Source organism: Macaca thibetana, chromosome X (assembly GCF_024542745.1).
Source record: "Macaca thibetana thibetana isolate TM-01 chromosome X, ASM2454274v1, whole genome shotgun sequence".
In the NCBI taxonomy this organism is placed as follows: Eukaryota; Metazoa; Chordata; class Mammalia; order Primates; family Cercopithecidae; genus Macaca; species Macaca thibetana.
In genome coordinates this window covers 43,483,225-43,501,470 of record NC_065598.1, presented here as the reverse complement: position 1 = coordinate 43,501,470, position 18,246 = coordinate 43,483,225, and the positions used below count along the sequence as shown (strand labels likewise).

The 18,246-nt window shown below is 43.3% G+C and overlaps 1 protein-coding gene across 2 annotated transcripts in view; it reads left to right on the top strand.

Annotated features, from left to right (window-relative positions):
* Positions 1-18,246, top strand: part of MAOB (monoamine oxidase B) — a 713,383-nt gene that overhangs the window by 587,805 nt on the left and 107,332 nt on the right. Inside the window, exon 2 of one of the 2 annotated variants that reach the window (XM_050775651.1) lies at positions 2,610-2,778. In XM_050775651.1, coding sequence (XP_050631608.1) covers positions 2,733-2,778 — 46 coding nt within the window. In that variant the 5' untranslated portion in view covers positions 2,610-2,732. Of the gene's footprint in view, positions 1-2,552; positions 2,779-18,246 lie in introns of those variants that run through there. The other variant, XM_050775652.1, reaches the window with a different exon arrangement.

Sequence of the window (18,246 nt, the reverse complement as noted above, 5' to 3'; positions counted from 1 at the left end):
AAGGCAGGGACAGACTCCATCCTTTTCATCTCTTCCCCAGGGCTCAGCTTAGCAGGTGTTTAATAAATGCTGGTAAAATGAATGGACACTTTCTTACAAAGAGCACCTTGAAATAGGCAAGGGGCTCTAGAGCATGGAGCTGGTTCTCAAAATGATGGGGAGGCAGAGGCCTGGAATAGAGAATGTCATCAAGTGTGTGGTCCATGGACTAGCAGCCCTGACATCACCTGGAGCTTGTTAGAAATGTGTCTTCTCAGACCTCACCCAAAACCTGGGTGATTTGTGTGCACGTTCAAGTTTGCAAAGTCCTCTTTTCATCTGGCCACACAACGCAGATGGAGAAGACAGACCTCGGGAATTATCCCACCTAAGAGACTGAGGGCCCTGAATGGATCTGGATGATTGCCTGTATGTGGGGACAACAGGTGGCTGCTGTTTTTCCTATGACCAAGTCCTGGGGTCTAATTCAATCACCCTGCCACCCTTTTAAAAAATATACCTCATGGAGCACAAGGTAACTGATTACCTTTGTTTGGGGAAAATGCTGTTTGCTAACGAATTTTCTCCAGATACCGTGGAACTGTGTGGTTCCTCTCCTGGCCTCATTGCCAGTTGGACATAGAAAAGGGATTATCAGTCTGCCTTTTATTCAAAGTCTTAGATCCCCAGACCCCTGGCTGACTTGCACTGTTGGAACTAAGCAAAAGAGATTCCAAGAAGATTCCACAAGGATCTCGTGTTAGTCGATTTTGTGCTGCTAGTACAGAATACCTAAGGCGGGTAATTTACATGGAAGAGAAGTTTATTGTATCATGGTTCTAGAGTCTGCAAATTCCAAGATTGAGAGGCTGGCATCTGGCAAGGGCCTTCCCAATGTGTCATCCCATGGCAAAAGGGCAATGAGTGGTTAGAAGGAGTAAGAGGTCAAATTCGCTGTCTCAAGCCCTTTTTATAGTGGCATTAATCCATTCATGAGGGTGGAACCCTGGGTCAAGCCCTTTTTATAGTGGCATTAATCCATTCATGAGGGTGGAACCCTGGGAACCTAAACATGTCCTGACACTGTTGCATTGAGGATTGAGTTTCCAACATGTGGACTTTGGGGGACACATTCAAACCATAGCAGATCCTCTCCATTCATCCTACCTCACCTGGCACGTAATTCACTTGCAGGCTAGTGAGGAGACAGTATCCACAGCCAAGAAGCCCACAGCTTCAGGGACCTGTGGACAGAGGTGGACCAATTAGGGGATGGCAAGGAGGAGGTCAGCACAAATTGTCTGCAGGGTAAGGTAGCTTCATTCTCTGCATTGGGGACATGAGGTAAGGATTGGGGTTCAGGGACAGGGTCTGACTGTTTTATACCAAAGCAGGACAGATGGAAGTCAGAGGTGGACGAAGACTTTTCCTGTCACCTGTGACTCCGTCACAGAAGTACCCAAACTGTCTTCTGATCTGAGGACAGCAGAAGCTCAGAATACCTTGGTAGCAGGTAGATACAGGGAATGGTGTGGGATGAGACAGAGGTTTGCTTCAGTTTCTCATCAAATTCCCCAGATCTGAAGCCAGCCCCTCTCAGGCCTGAACAGAAGCACTTCACCTGTTTATTTCTTGAAAAGCTACCCTATGTTGCTTCTTCCCACTTTTAATTCTCAGAGGTGGCTTTCCTACTGTTCAGAAGAAATAAACTTCTGTTTTCCCTGGAGTCACCTTAGCTTAAACCCCTATAATCTTGTTGAATCATCCCTATGTTTGGCTAAACCAGGCTCCTCAGACCCACCTTCCAGGGTCACACAGGTAACTTGGCTCGCTGCTTCTGGGGGCTCTGAATCCCACACTGCCCATCCAAGACCTCTTCCCTGCTGCCACCAGTCTCCTGGGGTCTAGTCTCAACAGCTTCCACCAAGGACACACTGCATTGCTTCAGAGTGTATTTAAGGTGCGGCATTTGCGATGCTAGTGAGGACCCTTCCTGACCTAATCACGCAGCGGGAGTGGGGAAAGAAGTGGGTATTTGGAAGGAAGGTGAGGTGGGCTGGGAATGCCAAGAAATGGTAGTACTGTGTGGTGAATCGAAGTGGGTCTTGGAATCTTCCTAGCTTTTCTTTTCTTTTTTTCTTTCTGACTTTTTATCTTCTGTTGTCACTCACTATGTTTTGCTTTCCGCATCTGCAAAATGGATTGTTGTAAGCTTGAACAGGAATCGTGCATAAAGTGCTGAGCACAGTGTCTGGTACCTTGAAACCACTCAGTGGAAGTTTCTTATTATTTGCCCTACACCCAGGGAATAATTAGGGCCCTGAAGGAAGACACCCCAATTTGCCATCCTCCCAGCCGCCAAGCCTGATAGTGCACTAGGGAGGGTGACGAGAAAATACCGTGCAGAAGGCTGAGGAGTGGGGATTCTGGGGCGGGACTCTTCGAGGTCCTAAGTGACCTCTCCGCCCAGGCACCCGCCCCCCCCCCCACCCCGGGCCTGGGCGGCAGAGCTGCGGGCGGGGGCGGTGGCCCCGCGCTGCACCCGGCCTGCGCGTAGGCGGGCGGGCGGGGCTGCGCGTCCGGGCTCCCGGGGCGGGTAATATAGCGGCTCGCCGAGGCGCTGGTGCGCGGGGGCAGCGCGCGGCAGGCCGGCGGGCAGGCGGGCGGGCTGGCTGGCTGGCAGGCAGGACTGGGATCGAGGCCCAGAAACCGGAGCAGCGGGCAGCCGGGAGGCCTGGAACGGGGCGAGCGCCATGAGCAACAAATGCGACGTGGTCGTGGTGGGGGGCGGCATCTCAGGTTAGTCGCGGCTGTGCGCCCTCCTTCCTCTTCACGCGCTCGGACAGGTGGCTGCCTGGGGGAGACGCGGGGGGCGGCCGTGGGGCAGGGGCTGACCCTGCAGTCCCCAGACTCTTCATGCACGGGCGGGGCTCTAGTGGGTCCGGAGTGCCGTGCACTGAACCCTCCTTTGGGGGCAATTTTGGGTGCGTTCCTCGGACCCAGAGGCCAGAGGCTGGAAGCCTGTTGCACCTCTGGGGCCAGACTTTGAACTTCTCCCCCAGAAGGCTGCTGGGCCTTCGCTTGCTGGAATTTTCGAAGCCAGGGGAAAGGGGTGGGGAGGTGGCACAAAGGTCAGTCATTTGCTCCAACTTGACCTGGACACTCCCCACCCTCGCTTGGAGCAAGCATGCACCGCATCGTGTTGTTGTCCTGGCATCGGGAAAACGACCTTGAACAGAAGAGGTTGGAGCCTGGCCAATCGATTGCCAAAGACTTTCCAGGCCCTCCTGATTCTTTGAGATTCTGTGATTGTCATGGATCTAACCTGAGGCTGCAGTGCCTTTTTGGCAAATGCCTGTTTTCCTCCTATCCCTCTCCCACCTCCGCTCCACCCCACCCCACTCCTAGTTCGGGGTGGCCAAACGGCAGCTTTGCTCTCTGGCCTAGCCCATATTTGGCAAGGATGGGGACAGACACTAACCCCTCAGCCACAGGGGGCTGTGTACATACCAAGGGCACCGAAAAATAGAAGCCAGAAGAAGGGATGGGGGTAGTGGGGGCACACACCCTCTGTGGAGGATCTGGCAGATCCTATGGGATGGGGTCAGTGGGAATCAACAATGCTCTCAGTACAGCCTGTTTAATGGCCCCCTGGGCATGCTTTGGCCCACCTCCTAACGCTGCCTAGTACTTGAGCAGTAATTAGGACACCTCCAGACCCGTGGATGTGGTGTCTAAGACTTGCCTTAAGGAATTCTCAAGTAGCCTTCGGGAAGTAGGAGCTGGCCTTGCTCCCTGCCAGGAGGGCAGGGCAGAGTTATTCTGACTCTCCTGTGGCTGGAGAAAAAAACCAAGGCATTGGGTGTTTGGTGCTGACCGTGGTCCCGTCCTCCTGCCTCTGCTCCAGCCTTCCTCCCCTTTGGGTGGGATCTCAGGCTACCATGTCTGTCTAGCAGGCTCAGGTGAGCTCACCCATGCCAGGCCCTGTGCCTGGTGTTGCAGGTACATAGATGCGTAATCACAACATGCTGAGGTTGGCCAAGGCTGTGTGTAAATTCAGTTTTCTTTCAGCATTTTTGACATTTTCTCTCCTAGAGGAACTTGGACTTAACAGCATACCTACTTAGGTGTTTTAGAAAATATTACTAAGTGCCTCTTGATGCTGCCTTGCATAGCACCCCATCTTATGGAAGCTGAAGTTTCTCTTTTCAGGCCCCCCAAAGTCATTTTCTTACTAAAGTATGCCTAATGGGTTCAGATTTTTCTATTTTCCCTTCATGATTTGTCCCTTTCTGATTTATACTCCAAGCCTTCAGGTTCAATCACATTACTCATGTTAGACTCATCTGGAAAAGGTAGATAAGGGTTTAGCTATTTTTGCAAGCAGTGGCGAAACCTCTGCGTTCATCCTCCCAAACTCTGATCAAAACAAGGTACTGATGAGTAGATCTGACTTTTCTCAAGAACATTCCACGGAATAGGCATTGTTCTAAGAACCAAGAAAGCAGGCTTCCAAAGCCCAGTCTTACTCAATTGCTTCATCTGCTACATGGGGATAACACCAATTAGTCACTGCTAGATTACAGGGCAAGTGAAATAATGTGAGTAAAATAGCTTTGCAGAGTCTGAAATATGGCACAAGCTCCTCAAGAGTTTTACCCATTTATTCAGACAATAGGAATTGAGGGAGACTGTGTAGGGGTTTCAAAAATGGATCATATTGTTCTTGCCCCAGAAGACTTGTCAATTCAAGAAGGGAGATGGGATACTCACAATACAAGGTAGAAGGTGGTGTGTGCCTTGGGAGGGGTCCATTCATTGATTCATTGTTCATTCATTCAGTGAACATTTACTTCCTTTTCCACATGTTGTCCCAAAAGGAATGAAAGATGATTTATACAGGGCCATTGTTCCTGGGACCCTCACAAGCTGATGTGGGAGATAGTCAAGAATAATTACTACTCTTTGGCCTATGACAGGTGCTTTAATAGTGCACATACAAAGTTCTAGGGAAGGTGATTGGAGAGAACATCAAACTCTGTCTGAGAAAATCTGAGAAGAACTCACAGAGTTGGTGACATCTGAACTGTGTCTTAAGGGATGAATATGAATTCACCAGGAGACTAGATGAAGAAAGCATTTTTAAACTAAAGAGCAGCTTGTACAAAACCACAAAACTGTGAAAGAACATGGCAACGTGTAGGAGAACTTAAGAGCTTCATTGTGGAGAGTTGCCAGAGGGATCTGGTGGGAGAGAAAGCTAGAAAAGTCAGTTGGGATGAATTGTGGGGAGCCTTGTATGTCAGAAAGGTTTAGATCTTTCTGTGAACAATGAATGGCACTGATGATTTTTTTTTTTTTTTTTTTTTTTGAGACGGAGTCTCGCTCTGTAGCCCAGGCTGGAGTGCAGTGGCCGGATCTCAGCTCACTGCGAGCTCCGCCTCCGGGGTTCACGCCATTCTCCGGCCTCAGCCTCCCGAGTAGCTGGGACTACAGGCGCCCGCCACCTCGCCCGGCTAGTTTTTTTGTATTTCTTAGTAGAGACGGAGTTTCACCGTGTTAGCCAGGATGGTCTCGATCTCCTGACCTCGTGATCCACCCATCTCGGCCTCCCAAAGTGCTGGGATTACAGGCTTGAGCCACCGCGCCCGGCCTATGATTTTTTATTCACAGAGTGCCATGCATCAAATGCCGTGTGTCACATCTGGTGGTGATATTAGCAAAAAGGGGATATGAAGAAGAGGGAGAGAAGGTTTTGGGAATAGATAGGACATCTAGAGTTGGAGGTTCTGGGAGAGGACACCCAGGGAGAGAAATCTAGCAGTTGGAACGAAATTGGGGTTACAAATGTGTACGATGGAGGTTTTAGTAGATGTAATGGCCAAAATCGAGAGTGTAGTGCATAGAATGTTCGAGTTCGTAGGTGACCAACCCAATGATTTATGTTTTAAAGTCTCTGGATTTGACTCTGGGTTCTAAACTTTGTTAATTATTAAACTTGTGACATTCTGGCCGTTCCCTGATAATTTTTAAAGCTGTCAGCAAATTTTAATCATTCCCTTTGGGATAAACAGAGACGTACTGGGAGGATAGCTGGTTAATACATAACTTTCTTTCTTGATGTTTTAAAAGTTCCAAGATAGTTGTAGACTAACTTTTTAGAAATGTGCATGGTGTATAAATGAGTATTCACTGAAATCTCTTTTACCCGAGGGGCAGGTCATCTCCAGAGACTTGGCAGAGCAATGACATCTCCCACATGGAACTGGACAGCAGCATGTTGCATCTGTCCCCCATCTCTCAGTTTTAGTGTTTGGGTTGGTGGAGCCATGGAAACTATCTTCTGCAATTCTGGAATAGCTCTTGTTCAATCCCCAAAATAAAAGCTAAAAAAGGCAACTTGAAGCAGAAACAAGAAAGTTTTGGCCAGGCTTGGGAGAGGAGATTTGGTCATTTGAGGGTGGCAGCCACTTGTTTGAGATCCCTGGAAGTGTTGGAACCAGACTTCCAAATTGTAACCAACACCTGGTAGGTGATATTTGTGGCAGGGAGAGCAAGACTGGCTGTAGGCTAGTGGTACCGGCTTTGGCAGGGAATGTCAGAGATGGCTCATAAAGGGTCATGAGTTGAGGTGTGTGGTGGGCAGATGTGGCCCATGTGTTAATGGCAAAGTCTCTTTCTCACCTTTGGTGAAGAAAAATGGAGAACTTCCCTGGGCTCCTGTAACCCACTTGAATGTCCTAAAAAATAATAATTATACGGATGTGCCTGGAAATTTGTATATCCTAGTCAAGGAAAGAATAGACAGAGGTAATACAGCAATATTAAAAGAACGTAGGATTTAACTTGGAGGGCTGAGACGGGAGGATTGCTTGAGCCCAGGAGTTTGAGACCAGCTCTGGCAACATAATGAGACATGGCTCTACACACACACGCGCGTGCGCGCGCAGACACACACACACACACACACACACACACACACACAGCTGGGTAGAGAGGAGTGCACCTGGAGCCCCAGCAACTCTGGAGGCTGAAGTGAGAGGATTGCTTGAGCCCAGGAGTTCGAGGCTGCAGTGAGCTGTGATCATGCCATTATACTCAAGCGTGGGCCACAGACGAAGACTGTCTATAAAAAAAGCCGGGGGTGGGGGGGGGCATAGAATAGGTTTTAGTGTCAAACAAACTAGTTATGAATCTCATTTCCTACGCTTACGTATATGGAACCTTAAAAGGTATATAACCTCCCAGTATTTCAGCTGCCTCATCTTTAAAATGAGACTCATAATGCCTTCCTGGCCGACTTGTTTCAAGGATTGGAAAGAATGCACATGTAGGACCATCAACAGCGATCACTTCAGCTTTGGCTTATAGGTGCCTTACACTACCTTTTTGGAAATATATCCTTGTTTGTCTTGTAGAGTTTTTCAATCTAAGGGAGCAGAAACAGGCATTTTTATATAATCACTTCTTTTCACCAACCAATAATTTTTCTGGATGTGCAGCATAGATAAGGTGGCAACAGGACGCCATGTATACTTGTAGGCATCAGGAGAGACTTGCCTGGCTTCAGCCTCATCCTGACTCAGTCCATCCCTTTATCCCCCCACAAGGGGCCTGAGGAACTCAGGCTCACTTTGGGCTGTGAGACCCACTAGGTTCCGCATCAGGAGAAATTCTGGAAGCCTTAGATCTGTACTTCCGCCTCACCTCAACCTGGCTGTTGTTCCAATTCTGATCTGGTCTTCATTAAAGCCACTTGTTTCCTGTCTTAACTACAATAGACGATAAATGCATTCATAACAAATGATATTATTTATTTAATAATATTTAATAATAAATGATAAAAAGGTAGCATATCAAGCATTGTCTACATGCTGTGCAAGGTGTTAGGAGCTTGATTAGAATGACAAAAGCTCTGTGAAGGTTAAGAATGGCAAAGCCTTGTTCTTTCTGCTTGATTCTAACACCCCTGGTACACAGTGATGGGGCCGGTTGGTGGGCTGTGCGAGCAGAGCCAGTTGCCATTAGAGTCACAATTTCTAGGCCCTCACGTGTCCTCAGAAGTCACCAGGGCAGGCTTAAGACTTGGCTTGACCATTGACAATGGCCACAATTTCCTTCTCTTTTGACTGGGTATTGAGGTCTAGACTCCCTGCCATACATACAGGGGCAGTGCTACGTAGAGCCTAGGGGTTAAGAGCATGGTGTCTACCCTGGTTCCACCACTAACTAGGTGTGCCACCTTGGGCAAAATAGTTAACCTTCCCATGCCTTAGTTTTCTCATTTGGAAATGGGGATAATAATGGCATCTATTTCATAAAGTGGCTGAGAGGATTAAAGGAGAAAATACAAAAAATACAAAAAACTAGCTGGGCGAGGTGGCGGGCGCCTGTAGTCCCAGCTACTCGGGAGGCTGAGGCAGGAGAATGGCGGGAATCCGGGAGGCGGAGCTTGCAGTGAGCTGAGATCCGGCCACTGCACTCTAGCCTGGGCCACAGAGCGAGACTCCGTCTCAAAAAAAAAAAGAAAAAGAAAGAAAAAGAAAAAAAAGAAGGAGAAAATACATGTAAAGTGCTTGGAATGTGGCTTGGCATTTGGCAGGCACACAATAGATATCGATTATTATTGTTCATCAGGCTGACAAAATGTCCGCTAGCAACTAGTGGTCTGAAGTGCCAGTGCGCCAGCTTCGTCACTGTCAAATTTTGGGTTGAGAAAGTGGTTTGTGGCTGTGCATGTGAATGCACTGACACACACACACGTGCGCGCACGTGCACGCACACTCAGGGAACATTAGCCTGTAACAGGGATTCTGCTTCCAAGCCCTGTTTTCTTGGCTTGTATATGATTTACTAACACAGATGATGTGAGAAAGTCAGCAGCTTAATTTAAACAAAAAACTTTAACTCTAATTATTTTAAGATATATTTTAAGAGATAAATATGTCAGAAACTATAAACGTAAAACATTCTTATACGAACGGGAAGGAAGATCACACAGCTGTTAAACACAAGGGCACTGGAGGCCTGGGACTTGGGTTCAAATCCCATCTGTTCCCCAAAATGTGGAGCTTTGGCAATAGGGGTGGCAATAGTAACAGTGGTTAGTTTTTTTGTGGAGTTCAATTACGGATGATTTTCATTATTTTTCCATTTTCTGTAATTTACAGATATTCACAACAAATATGTGTTATTTCTGCAACTCATATTTCCAGAAACACCATACTCTTCTCTCTCTAAAAAAATTCCTCAAAGTATAAATCACCAAGATGGAATGTGACTGCATCTTTCATTTATATCAGTGGCCTTTCTTCTTAAAAAATTTGAGAGAATTTTTGTTATTAATAAATGTGGTTATTGTCCAGGCGTGGTGGCTCAAGCCTGTAATCTCAGCACTTTGGGAGGCCAAGGTGGGTGGATCACTTGAGGTCAGGAGTTCAAGACCAGCCTGAACAACATGGTGAAACCCCGTCTCTACTAATAATACAAAAACTTAGCCAGGCATGGTGGCGCATGCCTCTAGTCCCTAGCTACTTGGGAGGCTGAGGCAGGAGAATCACTTGGACCCAGGAGGCGGAGGTTACAGTGAGCCGAGATTGTGCCACTGCACGCCAACCTGGGCCACAGAGTGAGACTCTGTCTCAATAAATAAATAAATAAATAAATAAATAAATGTGGTTATTAATTCTTCAATTTATCCTCTGCAAAAGATGCCCTGCTAGATATCAAAAGCCCTTTCAAAGAGCTTGTCTCTTCAATTTGTCTTGGTACTTCTTCAGCCAAGTTTCTTCAATTTGTCTTGGTACTTCAAAAGTGGGGGAATGTTCCTGGGCTAACTCCTACAATTCTCAATAAATGTTAACTTTGTTATTTGTACAAGTCACTGGGCAGTATTTAATTGAGGGCACCCTGGAATCATGCAAGATTGAATACCCTTATAGGGTGCAAAAGTGAGCCAAATTGAGGGGCCATGTTCAGGTGTAATATGTGTCTGAAGAATGAGTGTTTTTAGCCCCACAAGAGAATCCTTTGGAAATTTGCTCAGGTTAAATATGTACCATTATGCTTTTGCAAGGATCTCATTCGCTGGGCTTAATTTATTAGTAATGTGTCTGCATAAAAGTTGTTATTTCCCCTAAGAGGAGGCCACAATGGTATAAATTTCCTTCCTGATTTTGAATGTTCAAGGAACAAACTTAGAAGACCAAGTTAAAAACTGCTTTGCTTTAATAGAATCATTGGTGACTGAAGATGGAAACATCTTTAGAGTTTTACACACTAGTTAAGGTCGCCTGGTTTTACATCCAAGAAAAAGCACATTTAGAGAGGGAAAAGGGCTGGCTCCAGACCTCACAGCCACTTCTTTTGAATAAAATTACTGTCCTGGAGGATGAGCCCTCAGCCTTAGGAGAAAATGCAAACAGAAGGGCATCCTGATCAAATGATGCCAGGTGGGAGGTTGGAATCACTAATAGTTTGAATGCACTATTTCTACTTTCTGTTTCCATGCTCACAAAATGGATCCATCTTCAGCCTCCTCCGTTAACTCAGTAAATAAAAATACAGAAAGCCAATTCCCTGTTAGCAATGTTTCCTAAGTCAGCATACGTTTATTTACTGAAGGAAGGTATAGAAAAAGAGTAAGGCTAAGTCCCCAGCCTCACTAAACTTAAAATGCAGATGGAGACACAAGACTAGCACATACACGCAATAAGGAACAATTAAAATAATGCGTAATTGAATTCTGAACTGTGGGACCCAAGGACTAAGTTAGAAGAATCATTAAAGACCCCAGGAGTTGGAGAAAGTCTCATTAAGGGAGTAGAATTTAATAGGTTCTGAAGAACAGTCCAGGTTTGGGAAGGTAGAGAAGAGAGAGGCTTTAAAGATGGGAGGAATCATTTAAATCATAGGGCCAGAGACTTCAGTTATCAGGTGATATTTATATTTACAGGACAGTAGAAAGTTCAGCTTGTCTAGAATAAAAGGATGGGGAGACATGGGAAAGAAAGTTAGTAGGAGTGGGGCAGGATCCAAAAATGAGTGATTGAAAAAGCGAAAAGTTAGGTTTTTCCCGCTGTGGGAAATAGGAAGGCACTGACAGTTTATGCTATAAAAATAGGGTGGACGGTTGTGTGCCTGACAACCAGGGAAGCCAAGACATGGATAGAAATTCAGGAAGAGGTTGAGAGGTGATCAGCTGATTATAATGTATTGGGTTATTCTGAATGCCCAAGGGAGGTTTCAAGAGAAATGGGGATAGAAAGAAGGCAAGAATGAGTAGAAGGAGGTCTCCAAAGATGCACTTTGCTTTCTTCACTGTCTTGCTGGCAGCCTATCCAGAAAAGAAGTATCACAAACAATAATTAGTGGTAATTTAATGAAGTTGTAGGCACTCCATAAAACATTCACCACTGTTACTATTGCCACCTATATTTTCTTTATGCAAACTTCCCTCCAAAGTTTTATCATTGGGATTGAAGGACATGACGGTATTTACATTTTTTCTTCTTTAAAAAACTAAAAACAGAGATTTTCTTCCTGAGGGCTATGGCCCAGTTTACTAAATGATAAAACGTGTATCTCTGGCAATCTCAAACACAAAGTGAGTAGTTCATCTTATTTGTTATATAAAAACTGTCAGCCGGGCGCGGTGGCTCACACCTGTAATCCCAGCACTTTGGGAGGCCCAGGCGGGCGAATCACGAGGTCAGGAGATAGAGACCATCATGGCCAACGTGATGAAACCCCGTCTCTACTAAAAATACAAAAATTAGCTGGGCATGGCAGCGTGCACCTGTAGTCCCAGCTACTTGGGAGGCTGAGGCAGGAGAATCACTTGAACCCGGGAGGTGAAGGTTTCAGTGAGCCGAGATGGCACCACTGCACTCCAGCCTGGCGACAAAGCAAGACTCCACACAAAAACAAACAACCAAACAAAAATGAGAAAACCTGTCATTTAAATGTTTTGTTTTGTGAGAGGGGGCACCACCAGCAAACATCTTCAGGTAGGTCTGACCTTTCAAATGTTAGTCATCTTACCATAGTCTCCATTTAATGGCATCTTAAATGTCATATACTATCTAATTTCCACTTTATATCTGAAATTTGAGCTCTTGATCTTATGTTAGGCATCTCTTAGCTAGGCCATTTTCAATTCTATTCTCCTCTTCATCAACATTTATCAGAAGTACACAATGATGAAGGTGTCCTACTGAATCCTTAGTTTTATTTGCTCTCCTTCTAGCCTAAATAATCCTCTCTTTTGCTTAACCTCTCCAACATTTTTAATGATTCTTTTAATTGAATTTGGAATCCTTACTTCATATTTTGAAGTTGGGGCTACTTTTTATTCCTGTGATCCCAGTTGTGTGTGTGTATTAAATTGTGTATTGATATTACGTCTTTAAATTATATCTCACTTCTTTGGGTTATTTTCCAGTTTTCTACATTAAAGAAACAAGCTCATTGGAAGAGCTTTTGTTATCCAGCAAAGCATCTTTTTTTAAGAAGGATAAAGTGAAGAATTAATAACCAAATTAGTTAATAACCAAAATTACTTCAAACATTTTGTAAGAAGAAAGGCCACTGATAGAAATGAAAGAAGCAATCACATTCCATCTTGATGATCTACAGTTTGAGGAAATTTTTTAGAGAGGTGCGAGTATCATTTTTAATAACATGAATGCAGAAATAATACAAGTTTATTCTGAAGATCTGCAAATTATAGAAAATGGCAAAAAGAAAATGAAAATCTTCCATAATTGAACTCCATAAAATATTTACCACTGTTACTATTGCCACCTATATTTTCTGTATGCAAACTTTATGTTGTATTTACTGTACTTACTTGTATCCCCTTTAAAAATAAATACCAACATATTATGAATGTTTACCTATGTTTTAAAAGTTTTTTCATAATTTTATAACATTAGTTCATATGATTGTATTACAACTTGTTGAAATCAATCTCCTATTGCTGAACATTTGTGTTTTTTTCAAACTTTCTGCTATTTTCAACAAAGCTGTTTTGAACCTAAATTGTTGCACATAATTCTGATTTTTTCTTTAGGAAATTTCCAGAGACAAATGTTAGAAACCTTTTTAAGGCATTTAATAATTATAGCAAAATTGTCACCCCAAGAAAGTTTTACCAATTTACCGTCTGATGGAATTGTAATAATGGAGTTCTTAGCCATTTCAATAGGAAACCAACATTTCCTCCCTACCCAACCGTTCCCCAGACGGTACAGAGATAATCAAGATTCTTTACCAGTTTGCAGTTATAATTTAATGAAGTTGTAGACACTAGAAATTAAAAATATCTTCAGTTTTGTAACATTTTAGAACATTTTAGTGGTGGCAAGTAAATTTTGCTCTCTGTAACATGCAGGAAAGCTGGTTTTTTTTTTTTTTTTTGCAATTACTACCTTATGCCTACCATTATCTACTGGGAACATACACTTTTATAGTACTTTTAAATTCATTGGTTACCATCTAGCCTGTGCTTCCAAAAGTTTACCGTCATTAATTAGATAACTGTTGTGTTTCCATGCAGAAAAGAAAAGAAAATCGATAGCTGTGTAACAAACCATTTTCTATGATTAATTATTTTTACCCATCTAGATAAAACATGAATATAGCCTTTGTTCACAGTCTATTGTAACAGCTGATCAAACAGCTGTTTCATGTTTTACATTTTAATTTCCTCTGTATTTTGCATTCAAATCCTGTGATAGAGTTTAGTTTATTTAGGAGACCCATAAGATAGAGTCGACTGTTTCAGAATAGCCCTTTTATTCTGTGCCAGTTAGTCGAAATCAAACAGACCTTGTTAAGCACCAATGATAAATACACATAAAGGCGTGCACTAAAAGAGTAGTCCTCGTTCCATCAAATGTATTTCCCTATGTCATTGTTCTGCAGGGGAGAAAAAGAAATTTGTTCACTCATTGATTCATTCAGTCATTCAATAAACCCTTATCGAGTGCCCTACTTACCAAACATTGGGCTAGGTGTGGGAACACACTGATGGGTAATACATGTGCCCATCTTTCAGGGGTACACCAAGCAGAAGGAGGCAGATGTGTAGAGGTGAATGTTCGGAGGGGTGATGGGTGCTGAGAAAGACATGCTTATCTGGATCAGATGAGACAGAGAAAAGGAGGATAGCAACTTCACCTCAAGGTCCTCAGAGTCCCTGAAGGAGGATTTGGCAATGGAATTTACTGGATAGATAACCAGCAAATTCACATGTTCTTCTTTGAAATATAGCTTTAAGTAGTTGGAACTTAAATCTATATTCTAATATACATAGAGTGTTGAAATTTCACTTTCACTCATTGTATAGTGGATGCTATAGTAGGCTGTCCCACTACCTTCAGGACCTGCTGAGAGTGTTGGCTGCTGCTGGCTCACAGCCAAGTCCCTCTCTGAAAGTCACCCTTGACTGAAGGGAGCTGACTCACCCAGGCCTTTGTACCCTCTTGCTTCAATGTAGGACAACTCTGAAGGGCCACATTAGCCTGAGAGCTCACTGTAGGACTGATTGATTTCTCTGTTGTGATTGCATCTCTCAGTTCAACTCCTTCCTCTGCCCAATCCTGCTTCCTTTCTTTCTATGTGTTGAACCCTGATAAAGCTTCTATGTGCAAACCCATCCCAGATGCTGCTTACCAGGGGATCCTAAGCTAGACAGAGGATGACTGAACAGTATTTTTGCTTAGCATGTCACAAGATGTTCTAATCATGAAGCTTCAGTCAGTTGAAGAGAGAAGCAATTAAAAGGCATGACCTTTCCCATGTCCTTTTCTTTTCTTTTCTTTTCTTTTTTTCTTTTCTTTTCTTTTCTTTTCTTTTCTTTTCTTTTCTTTTCTTTTGAGACAGAGTCTCACTCTGTTGCCCAGGTTGGAGTGCAATGGCACTCTTGCCTCATTGCAAGCTCCGCCTCCCAGTTTCACGCCATTCTCCTGCCTCAGTCTCCCGAGTAGCTGGGACTGCAGGTACCCACCACCATGGCTGGCTAATTTTTGGTATTTTTAGTAGAGACGGAGTTTCACCATGTTAGCCGGAATGGTCTCGATCACCTGACCTCGTGATCCACCTGCCTTGGCCTCCTAAAGTGCTGGGATTAAAGGCGTGAGCCACCGCCCATGTTCTTTAATGGCCTCCATCAAGGATGCAAGAGGCCGGTAGGGCCTGGGGAAGGTGCTTAGCCTCATCAGTTCTGGATAATCACTCTTTGGTGCCCTGAGAGCTCCCAAAGTAAGGGTGAAAGGTAGAGGTTGATCACTAAGCTGGCCCAAACACTCTCTGGGGAATTCCATTCTTCTCTGACCACTCTGTGTGCTGATTCAGAGCTGAAATTTAGAGCCTCTGCTCTGGAAGTGCTCGAAATATGGATTCCTTCCTTTACTGGAGAAATCCATGGCAGTACAACCAAGAGAGAAATTATGAAACAGCCCTAATCTGTGAAGACTGGATACAGAAGGTTGGACGCTGTCCATCTCTTCCAAGCCACCACTTTGGATCCAGCTCAGATTCTGGGTTCTTAGAAAAATAGTACTGTTGGCACATACCTCTATTCTTTCCCTTATCCTATGACCATTTCATGCAGCTTCCTGTAGGATTTCTCACAGGGTGTCGAAAATGCTGAAAGTGATTATGAAAAAAATGGACAATGGAGTTCTTGATGGATAAGGGAGAAAGGGAGGTTGTGAGGGAGCAAGCTGGTTCATAGATTCAAATGGAGATGTTAATAGATTGGAGGTCTTTGTGTCATTAAAGAACATTTATATTAGAGCAGTTTGAGCAAGTGAACTAGAAAGATAGGAAATCACGATTGTGAGGGGGTGTTCTATAGGGTTTTGACCTTTTGATTGTGCTACTTGGAAATAACCATTGTTTAAATGAGTTGCAACATTTTGAATCAGCATGTCCAGAGATTTAATTTTCTATGTGATTCAAAAAATGATGTAAGAGTCAGAAAAATTATTTCCTTTCATTTTATTTTATATTTACTAATCTGCTATTGTTTTTACAACAGGGCGGAAGAGACAACTATCCATTTAATCTAAGTTTAGAGATGGACAGAAAAGTCCCTCTGTTTTATTGAGAAAGACAGGAATCATACACTTTGGGGTCCTAAAGATTCTAAGTAGGTCTCTGTTAAAATTGGATGCAGGTCACTGGGGAAGCTAACCCCTCAACTGCTTATTTGCTATGTGAGTGATGTACAGCAGCGTGGGGAGGGGAACCAAAGCAAGGTGCTCAGACTACGGCAGCGCAAAGCGGCTGGGAGACAAAGGCAGGCTTTATCTCCCAGCTCATTTTCTTGAAGATGATTAGAAAAGCATAGAAAAAGTCAGAGGCTGTACAAAATTTAGCATTATTTAAAGTCTAGTGGGAACAGCACTTTGTTCTTTTCCATAACAAATTATAATAGAGGGAGAGAGATCTTGTCCTTCCCATACCCCATCAAACTACACTTCATGCAGCTACACTATTAGTGTTATGACACCGTTAGCACTTTGAGAATCCTGTTCTCTGACTGAAAAAGAAAAAGCACATTGTTTACGGAAGGGTCTGTAAAAGGAAATTGCGGGCTAGTCTTCAACCCTGTGATTCAGCCTCTTGTATTTACTATCTACCCGAAATCTTTGCTGGCAACGTGCCATTCTATCCCCGTCTGCTACGAGGCTATCATTTAGAAAACATTAACTGAATGCCTCCTGTATGCTAAGTGCTAGGAATGAATAATCAGGTTCCAGTTCAACACATTCACACACACACACACACACACACACACACACACACACACACACACAAGAATTGATGTGAAATTACATTTTCTCTGCTTATTTATTTTTGGCGCATGCACAAAAATGTACTTTTTCAATGAAAGAAGCCTCTCGGTGCCTTGAAAGAGCTTTGCCTTTGGACAAAGTTAGAATGGATACCAACATCACTTTGGCTTTGCTTTCCAAGTCTCTGTCCTCTGCTAGCTTTTTAAGTTTTACTCATAGGTGGTATGATATTTCTGGCCTTATAAGGGGTATAAGTAGAATATCATACGTGCCTTTTATGTTATCAGAAATTGGGCCGCACACAGGAACGGTCAGTGTCTGAAAGGAAATCATATGGTCCTAGTTGATAAAAGGCAGAACATCCAAAATATACCACCTGTGCCCTGCTTCTCTCCCCTTGTTCCTTTCTCTCTGATTTCATAGAGAATGTGTCCGAGGGGGAAATGAGTTTTCTGTAGATAAATCAGTCGGCCAGTCCACAGTATTGAGCTTCCAGTGGACAGGTCTGTGAAATGGGGAAAAATACAAAGAGGTTGAGATGACAGTAAGTAGGAAAGGTAAAAGCATTTTGCATGTAGAAGAAAAATCATTTGGGGCGTGCACTTGCTTTATTTCTGGGTTTTAGTTTGTGATCAGAAAACTAGCAGAAGCTGATGAAAATGGGAAAACATTTCTTTTCTCCTATTGTGTTCTTTTAAAAATATATTTCGCCAAACAGATATTTTTTTTAAATCTGGCTTCCTTCCCCCTAGATAAAATCCTTTGGAAGGAGTCTGTAGGTTTAAAGGTTGCTTGAGAATACATTTAAAATTAATCTTTAAAATTAAAGGGATTCGTGAATTTTAAAATTCCATTGAATATATATTTATGTGTAAAGATGTTTGAATACTTTTTCTTAGAAAAAAAAGGATTTTTAAAAAGAAGCGTTAGCACTTATAATTTAAACCAGCTTTTAAATGATGCATCCTATATATAAATTTTAGCATCATTTTTCAATATTTTAAAAATGCAATGAAGGCCTCCATGACAGGTGAAAAATGATATCTGCAAGTAGTTTTTAAAGTGGGAGCTTATTCAATTTTGTAGTTACAGCTGTATGTGAAGAACAAACAAAATACATGTGCAAAATATAATAACAGCAATATCTGCCTGGTATTTCTAAAGGACTTTGATTACATATAATTCTTGTACACATGATAAGGAAAGGAATGCTATTTTTTTCCTCAACAAATACAGCCTTCCTAAAAGGTGGTCTGTGCAGTATATTGGTTTGTATAATTCATACATTAAGTGAAAGGAAATAAAGAGATGAGTGGAAACACTTATCTCATACTGTTGTCTAGTTGAATATTGTTTTTTCCATCTTTGACACTTGAGTTTTGTAGTACAGTGCAGTATGGGGTGTTTAGAGCCTATAAACTGTTATTTAATTAATACTGTTTTCTAAAATACTTTCCATGAT